This window comes from Dromiciops gliroides, chromosome 1 (assembly GCF_019393635.1).
Source record: "Dromiciops gliroides isolate mDroGli1 chromosome 1, mDroGli1.pri, whole genome shotgun sequence".
Classification (NCBI taxonomy): Eukaryota; Metazoa; Chordata; class Mammalia; order Microbiotheria; family Microbiotheriidae; genus Dromiciops; species Dromiciops gliroides.
This window is the reverse complement of record NC_057861.1, coordinates 681,978,933-681,988,114: the sequence shown is the minus strand read 5'-3', so window position 1 is coordinate 681,988,114 and position 9,182 is coordinate 681,978,933. Positions and strand designations below refer to the sequence as shown.

The following is a 9,182-nucleotide window of genomic DNA, read 5'->3' as shown; positions in this document are numbered from 1 at the left end:
ACACAATTATTCCCTAGAGAACCATTCCCACCATAAAGTAGGCTTGTTTAGTATCTCACCAGGAGCCAAAGATCTGTGAAAAAGCAAGGAGAGGGGCTTTATTTTCATAGGTCTTTTGATTTTTTCTTTTTTTAAATTTTTGTTTTTTATTTTAAGTGAGACAATTGGGGTTAAGTGACTTGCCCAGGGTCACACAGCTAGTAAGTGTTAAGTGTCTGAGGCCGGATTTGAACTCAGGTACTCCTGACTCTAGGGCCGGTGCTCTATCCACTGTGCCACCTAGCTGCCCCTTGATTTTTTCTTGCTGAATATAAGTCTTCTGAGCTATTTTCTTCCTATCTCTTATGTGAATTTGTAGTGTTTCTTTTCTAGTGTATAGCTATTTCAGAATGTTTAATTTTAAAAAAATACTTAATCTAACCATGTCTACATGATTTAAAACAATTTTAAAGAGAACAGGCTTTAAATAAGCATCAATCCCATGAATTTTGTGAAAGGAAGTTCTGTGGAGTCAAACATTTGCCTGTATTTCTACCCACTGGCCTCAGTTCTATCTTCCAGAGCAACATAAAGCAAGTCTATTTTTTCAGCCTCACACCAGTCTTATAGGATGTTAGTCTTCCTTCCTGCCCCCAATCTTTTCTTGGTCATTGTAAGTACCTTCAAATACTTTAGCAAAAATTCATGACACAGGTTTTGAGTTCCCCTTCCCACTGTGGTCACCCTCCTCTGGATGTGCTTTACTTTGTCAATATTTGTATTAAAATGTGTCCCAGAACAGAATATTCCAGATGTTGTCTGACCTGAGAAAAGTATAGTGAAACTATTGTCAACTTTGTTCTAGGCACTCCAATTTTATTAATACTGCCTAAGGTTATTATTAGAATTTTTTGCCTGGAACATCACACTGACTCATACTCATCTTGCAGTCAACTACATTTTTAAAATTTTTCACAAGAATTTAAGCTAGGCATTTTCCAGCCTGTAATTGTACTATTTATTAACCTAACTGTAGGGACTTTACATTTATGGTTAAACTTCATTTTATTCCTCTTCTAAAATCTAATATATTTGTAAAGCACTTAACACAGTGCCTGGAACACAGTAGACCCTTATTAAATGCTTATTCTAGTCCTTTACTTTGTTTCCACAAACTGTTTCTCAGATGCCTCATCCTGGAATGGGGGTAACCCTCAGTTCTCAAAAGCTTTATTAGTAGAGGATAAGTTTTAGTAGCTCCTAGCAAGGTGGAAATGCTTTGAGTATGAGTCTAACAGAATTAGAAGAGAGCCAAGCAATCTCTCTTCATCCAAGTCATTGATTATGTAAAACAAGACAGAGCACTCATTGACTGGTACCTTCATTTGTTTCCCATGTCACCGAGGGAGACAGACTAAAATTTCCTCACTTGTTTGTAATGGAGGCATAGAGCATGTGTGGTCATTTTTACCCTTCTTGATGGTTTATATCAGAACAACTGGCGATGGCCCCAGGTGTTTAAGGCAATTGAGGTTAAGTGATTTGCCCAGGGTCAGACAGCTAGTAAGTGTCTGAAGTGAGATTTGAACTCAGGTCCACCTAACTTCAGGGCCAGTGCTCTTTCCAGGGCACCATCTAGCTACCCTTCCACATTTAAATTCAATTCAGTGCAAATCATGACATCACTCTGATGTCATGGTCTTCTTCAAGAATGAAGGAAAAAAAAGAATACCATTGGATGGTGGTTAATACAGAACATGTGTTGATATTCTTTCCTTTATTAATGCCAGTATGTGGAACTTTAGAGGTCCACATCTGGTCATGTGTACCTGATGAGCTTGTCCTCTGCTGATATGTCTTCTAATTGGTTGCTGAGCGGTCTCAGTCTGGTACGGCTAGGGGTAGGCTTCTGAAGTTAAAAGAGATGGGCTTGAAGCAAATAGGGAATATTTCCACATGCTCTGGAAGATCCACTAGGAAGGGCAAATCTGAACATGTATCATATATATGGTGTTTTTTTTCTTTTCTTTTTTTTTTTTTTGGTGGGACAATGAGGGTTAAGTGACTTTCCTAGGGTCACACAGCTAGTAAGTGTCAAGTGTCTGAGGCTGGATTTAAACTCAGGTCCTCCTGAATCCAGGGCCAGTGCTTTATCCACTGATCTACCTAGCTGCCCCCATATATATGTTACATGGAAAATGTTGGGGTTGGACTTAATGGCATCTGAGGTTATTTTTGGCTCTAAATCTATGACTCCATGTTCAAGTCATACACTATCTACCCTGACCTCAACAGGTCTTGGGGAATTTATCAAGGAGAGGCAAAGCAACAAGAGGATTTCCTTTCTGAGTAAGTTATGTTGCTCATTCTTAAAGCAATAAGTTCTACTGTCTAAATAATTTAGCTTGAAATGAACCTGTATTTTTATGCCTTTCAATGTACCAGTTCTTGCTTTTGGGGAAAAATACATAAAGGGTTTATTTTTTTCCGGTATCATTTTAATCATTTGATCTTTTAAGGCAAATAAAGCCCTCGTCTACAATCTAGAACATTTATAGCTGCTACCATTTTTATTCACTGAATCTGAGTTAGAAAGGACAACTCTGAACAAAAGTTCCATCTACCATATTTGTTGTAACTGGTATGTTTAAAGACCAAAATGAAGAAATTCCCAGGACCTCCCAAGCCTTCCTATATCACTCTGGATAAGGCTTTTTATTGATCCTCTTTTCTTTTAACCAATTCTACTATGTCATTGCCCTGCTCAAGAAGTTTCACTGGCTTCCTGTTACCTTTAGAATAAAATACAAACAACTATGGCATCTTAAGCACTTCATGTCTTGATCCAAGCTATATTTCTAGATTGATTTGATGTTATTAACCTTTCATAGGTTATATGTTATAGCCAAACACCTACTTTATTCTCCACATATGACAATCCATCTCCCAACTTCATGGCTTTATAAAGGCTGATCTCCATTCCTAAAACTCCCTGGCTTCCTTCAAGGCTTTGTTTTGGTGCCACCTTCTACACAAGGCTTTTCCCGATCTCATTTCTCAGTATTACCTTACCCCCAAATTACTTTGTATTTATTTTGCCCCATCTGACCTTGCCTGGTTTTGTATATTCCCAGCTAAGAATTGTTTTGTCATTTTAAAATACAACAAAACTTTTAAATAAAGTGTAACATTTTTAGCTTGCTGGCCTAACAAATAACCCCTGGACTATATCTCTAAGTATCTTTCAAGCTCTAAATCTTATGACTCACTTAAATTACTGGATCCTTATGAAGGCCTTGAAGGCACAATGATGATGGTGATAACTTTTAGGACTTTTACAGACGACTAGATGAACCTAAAGATCCTGTTTTCCTTCTAAGAATTAATGATTTCTTTTGTAATTATTTTTCCTGAAGGTGAATGGGGTAAGATTAACGTCCATCAAGTAAGGAAGTGTCTTACCTACCTATTAAGTGTTTTTATTGTTGTTGTTGTTGTTGTTGGTCAGTTGTTTCACTCATATCTGACTTTTTCTGTGACCCTTTTTGGAGATTTCTTGGCAAAGATAACTGGAATGGTTTGCCATTTCCTTCTTTAGATCATTTTACAGATGAGGAAATTGAAGCAAAAAAGGTTAAGTATCTTGCCTAGGGTCACATAGCTAATAAGTGTCTGAGGCCAGATTTGATCTCAGGAAGATGTCTTTCTGAGTCTAGACCTAGCACTCTATCTACTGCACCACCTAGCTATCCACATAGAAAGTTAGCCTTGGATATAAGGAATAGTTCATTGGGGGAAAGTATATTAAATTCTATCCTCCCTTATTGAATGCCCCAACTCCTACTTGTCTGAGACATATTTATGGAAGGAGATGGTTGGGAATCAGATCAAGTCGAAGTATTAGACACTTCCAGTTCAAATAATGTTTACTTTCTAGTTGCTTCAAATGCTAATAAGTGCTTGATGCAGGAATTTTATTGAAAACAATCCCTTATGTTTTCTATTGTAGATGTTTGATTCGGGGGTATCCAAGGAAGAGAATTCATCTTTAAAGTTCACTTCTTCAACCAGAAAATTAATAAAACATAGCACACCTGTGGATACCACACTTTCTAAAAGCATGATATCCATAGAAAGTATATCCTACCTAAAAGAAGCTGGAAGTGAAAGGGGAACTCCTGTGGAGTCTCCCCTACCCAAAACACCATTTCTAGAATTTTCAACTCATCCAGAAACGAGAAGTCTTAAACCTGTTGGTCAAAGGAAAAGACTTTCTACAGTATCTGCTTCTGAGGAATCCGATGCAGAGGTACAGAATAGCTTGAACCTCTCCTCAGCCAAGCAGGGATGTCAAATTCCTGATCCATTAACCAAGAAATGGAGTAATATGTCCTTCAGAAAATCACGCTGTTATGGATTACCTGGAATAAAGGACCCTGCTAAAAGAAAAGGTCGTTCAAAGAAGACACGGATGGTATGTAACCTTTCCAAATATTCTAAATTACAGTCATATCACTTATGGGTTCTATGAAACTTTTAAATACTGGGGTTGCATTTACATTGAATGTTAGAGTTCACTGACTTTCTTAGGCCTTTTTGGCTTGTTTCTTTCAAGTGTTAATTTTATTTCCTATATAGGCAATCAATATTTTATTATTATATGAATTTTATACCCCTTATGTAGTGAAATACTCATGTTAATTGTGGAGAGACTCCTTTTCCTTTTCCTGTGATTTCCCTTTACTCTCAGTGATGCCATCCTTAACCTTCTCCAGTGGCTGATATTAATGCCAGCCTCTTATTTCCTTTTCACTCTACCTTCCTCCAGAATAGAGTACTTCCATATTCACACCTACCTGACCAAAGCTACTGTCATGGGAATCCTTGACACTTCCAACTCTTGGCTCTTGTGTTTCTCTCTTCTATTACTATGGGAAGGACAATGGTAAAGGAATGTCTTATCATCAAAAATTGGGAGTTGTCTACATAGGGACATAAAAAAGGGGTTAAATTCTATTAGTTCCTAAGATAAAATTCTTATAGCATTTGAAGGCCAAGAAATCTAGATGTTTTATGGATCTCCTTCAAATATCAAAGTGGTTTCCAAACTATCTATTGTCAGAAGTGTGGTCAGAGAAGATAGTCAACCCATTTGCCAATGGCAACATGTTAGCCCAGACAGAATTCTAGTCTGATTTTCCAGGATTAGGTAGGGTTCCTCCTATGCCTATTGATTGGAACTGAATATTCAGGGCCACCTCAAGAGTCTAGTCATTCTAGAGAATATTGATTGTATTCTATGGCTGAATTAATAGGTATCTAAATTAGTCACATTCAAGACCTGGGCAGGAGAGCAGGAAGAAAAGTAAAGTTTAATTTTCATTGAATGAAGCCAATTTCCTGGTGGGTGACCTTGTCATGGCTGGGTAACAGGGAGAGTCACCACCTTATACTGGTCACTGTGTAATCCATTCATTCCTAATGATGTTGCTACTATAGAGTAGTAGAATCTAGAAGACCTTGTATTTTAACTGTCTGAAGGCAATTACCCATCCAAAGAGATGTTCTGTATGTCTAAGAATGACAAAGAGGGGGCAGCTAGGTGGCGCAGTAGATAGAGCACTGGTCTTGGATTCAGGAGGACCTGAGTTCAAATCCAGTCTCAGACACTTATTAGCTGTGTGACCCTGCGCAAGTCACTTAACCCTCATTGCCCCACCAAATATAAAAAACAAACAAACAAACAAACAAACAGAATGACAAAGAAAAAAACTATAGGGTTTATCCATTTGGGATTATTATATTTCCTGAATTGGACTTGCATTCTATGGTACTATTTTATAAAAATGTTTTTCTCTTAAATAGGCAAATGATTTGAGTCAATGGGAACTTCGTCAACTCCAAAACATTGAAGAAGCCACCCATCATGAATTAGTTGTTGAAGTCACATGATGATCTTCAAAGAAAGCCTTTAAATGGAGTCTCTTTGAAATTTCTATAATTTCTTCATATATATAGATTTTAAATAAGTGCTATAATCTGTTGCACCTAAACAAATAAGCTTCCTGTTTTGTGATGTTAATACTTTTCACTATTGAGATTTAATTGAATAAATTGGTTGAATGAATTATTGAAATGCAGTTCAGATTTAAGTTTATAAATACAGTGGCAATTTGGATTTAATTAACAATATAATTTGAAAGGGTGATTGCACATGCAACAGTAACTTGTTTATGTATAATTTGATATTACTTTAAAATATATAATAAAGTTATCACAATTTTTTTCCTTTTTTTTCTTCCCTCTCCTGCCACCCTAGAGATGGCTACCATGAGACACAAATAGGGGTATGTGTGTGTGTGTGTGTGTGTGTGTGTGTGTGTGTGTGTGCGCGCACGCATGTGTGTAAAATTATTCTATACATACTTCCATTTATCAGTTCTTTCTCTGGAGACAGCATCTTTCTTATGTCTTTTTTTTTTTTAGAAGAGTGCATAGATTAAGATTTAGGAGAATGGGGGCAGAAAATAAGGGAGGGACTCTTAGAGGGGTAGGGAAATTAAGGAATAGGAGTGTAAAGGAAGAAGATAAGGTAATCAGGATAGGGTAAGAAGAGAAGCTGAGAAGGAAAATAGTAAAAATAAGATGAAGGGAAATTCATAAATAGTAATTATAACTGAATGTTAATGGGATATTTATAGCAGCTCTTTTGTGGTGGCAAAGAACTGGAAATTGCAGGGATGCCTATCAACTGGGGAATGGCTGAACAAGTTGTGGTATATGGTTGATAGATTACTACAATGCTATAAGAAATTATGAACTCAATGATCTTAGGAACACATGAAAGACTTGCATGAAATAATGAAGAGTGAAATGAGCAGAAACAAAAGGACATTGTATACAGCAACAGCAATATTGTTTTAAGACATGCACTCTTTTTTAAAAATAATAAACCTTTTTATTTATAATTTTGGGTTCCAATTTTTACCCCCTTTTAGAAAAACATTTGTGGGGCAATGAGGGTTAAGTGACTTGCCCAGGGTCACATGACTAGTAAGTGTCAAGTGTCTGAGGCTGGATTTGAACTCAGGTCTTCCTGAATCCAGGGCTGGTGTTTTATCCACTGCACCACCTAGCTGCCCCCCTACCCCTTTTTTCCCTCCCTTCTCTACCCCCCTCCCTGAGGTGACAAACAATCAGATATGAGTTATTCTTGTATGATTATGTAAAACATTACCATATTTGTCATTTTATACAAGCAAACTTTATTAAAGGAAAAAAATGAAAGAGTGAAAAATAGCATGCTTCATTCTCTTCCATCAGTATAAGATTTTTCTTTGGAGGTGGATAATATGTTTCATCAATAGTACTTTGAGATTGTCTTGAATCATTGTATTAATGAAAATAGTCAAGTCATTCACAGTTCTTCATAAAACAGTATTGCTGTCTCTGTGTAGAATGGTCTCTTGGTTCTACTCATTTCACAATACATCAGTTCATACATGTATTTCCAGGCCTTTCTGAAGTCATCCTGCTTTTCATTTCTTATAGCACAATAATATTCCATTACCATCCTATACCACAGCTTGTCTTTTTTTTTTTTTTTTTTAGATGTGGCAATGAGGGTTAAGTGTCTTGCCCAGGGTCACACAGCTAGTAAGTGTCAAGTGTCTGAGGCAGGATTTACACTTAGGAACTCCTGAATCCAGGGCCAATGCTTTATCTACTGTGCCACCTAGCTGCCCCCTTGTTTTGTTTTGTTGTTGTTGTTTTTTTAAATAGTATTCTTCAATCTACATTCAAACTCCATAGTTATTTCTCTGGATGTGGATTATGCTGATGAATCATTTCTTGTTTTTTGTTTTGTTTCATTTTGTTTTGTTTTTGCTTTTATTTATTTATTTAAAGTTTGGAGTTCCAAATTCTATCCCTCTCTCATTCTCTCCTTCCCTACCCTCCCCCCTCCCTAAGATTGCAAACAATCAGTATAGGTTATACATATGCAATTATGTAAAACATTTCCATATTAGTCATTTTACATAAAAAGACTCAAGTCAAAAAAGAGAAAGTACAAAATATCATGCTTCAGTCTGTGTTCAATCAATATCAGTTCTTTCTCTGGAGGTGTATGGTATGCTTCAACATTAGTCTTTTGGGATTGTCTTGGATCATTGTATTACTGAGAGTAGTTAAGTCATTCAAAATTGATCATAGAGCTATAATGCTATCACTGTGCATAATGTGCTCCTGGTTCTGCTCACTTCACTATGTATCAATCCATATGAGTCTTTCCAGGTTTTTCTGAAATCATCCTGCTTATTTCTTATAGCACAATAATATTCCATTACAATCATATATCACAGCTTCTTCAGTCATTCCCCAATTGATGGACATTCCTTCAATTTCCAATTCCTAGCCACCACAAAAAGTTGCTATAAATTTTTTTTGTACATTTTTCCTTTTCTTTTTTTCAGTTACAATTGTTAACTATTTCCCTCCATCCTATTCCCTTTCCCATGATATTTACTCTATTATCTATCTTCTTTCACCCTATCCCTCCTCAAAAGGGATTAACTGCTGACTGGCCCCTCCCCCAATCTGTCATTCCTTCTTTTACCCTTCCCTCCTTATCCCCTTCCCTTCCTACTTTCCTGCTGGGTTAGATAGATTACTCCAACCAATTGAATGTTTATGTTATTCCCTCCTTGAGCCAACTCTGAGAAGATTAAGGTCTTTGAGCCACTTCTGATGAGTGTAAGGTTCATTCATTGCCCTGCTCCTCCCCCATCTCTCCCCCCACTCCAAAAGCCCTTTCCTGTTTCTTTCATAAGGGATTTCACCCAATTCTATCTCTCCTCTTTCCCCTCCCCCAGTACATTCCTCGCACCCCTCACTTTTACCCCAAAGATGTCATCATGGGGCAGGTAGTTGACACAGTGGACAAAGCACCCACCCTGGACCCAGGAGGACCCGAGCCCAAATCTGGCCTCAGACACAAGGCACCCACTGCTCATCCCCAAGCACGTTATCCAATTTCAACCACCCCACAAAAAAGTTTAAAAAATTAATACTTTACAGATATTATCCCTTCATAATCAATTCCCACCTGTGCCCTCTGTCTAAATTTATTTCTATCATCTGCCCTAATACTGAGAAAGTTCTTATGAGTTAGACATATCATCTTCCCATGTAGGAACATAAAT

The 9,182-nt window shown here is 37.2% G+C and overlaps 1 protein-coding gene across 1 annotated transcript; it reads left to right on the top strand.

Annotated features, from left to right (window-relative positions):
* Positions 1-1,811: 1,811 nt before the first annotated feature.
* LOC122753560 (coiled-coil domain-containing protein 201-like) lies at positions 1,812-5,931 on the top strand. Its single transcript, XM_044001007.1, has 3 exons — positions 1,812-1,868; positions 3,989-4,453; positions 5,845-5,931. Exons 1-3 carry the CDS (start codon positions 1,812-1,814, stop codon positions 5,929-5,931), a joined length of 609 nt encoding a protein of 202 aa, XP_043856942.1.
* The last annotated feature ends 3,251 nt before the right edge of the window (positions 5,932-9,182 follow it).

What these genes read in the sequence shown, in the direction of transcription:
- LOC122753560 (XM_044001007.1), top strand. Translation starts at nt 1,812, where the DNA reads ATGAGCTTGTCCTCTGCTGATATGTCTTCTAATTGGTTGCTGAGCGGT. An exon ending in TGCTGAGCGGTCTCAGTCTG is followed by an intron (nt 1,869 to 3,988) that starts GTACGGCTAGGG and finishes TTTCTATTGTAG; the next exon opens with ATGTTTGATTCGGGGGTATC. An exon ending in GTTCAAAGAAGACACGGATG is followed by an intron (nt 4,454 to 5,844) that starts GTATGTAACCTT and finishes TCTCTTAAATAG; the next exon opens with GCAAATGATTTGAGTCAATG.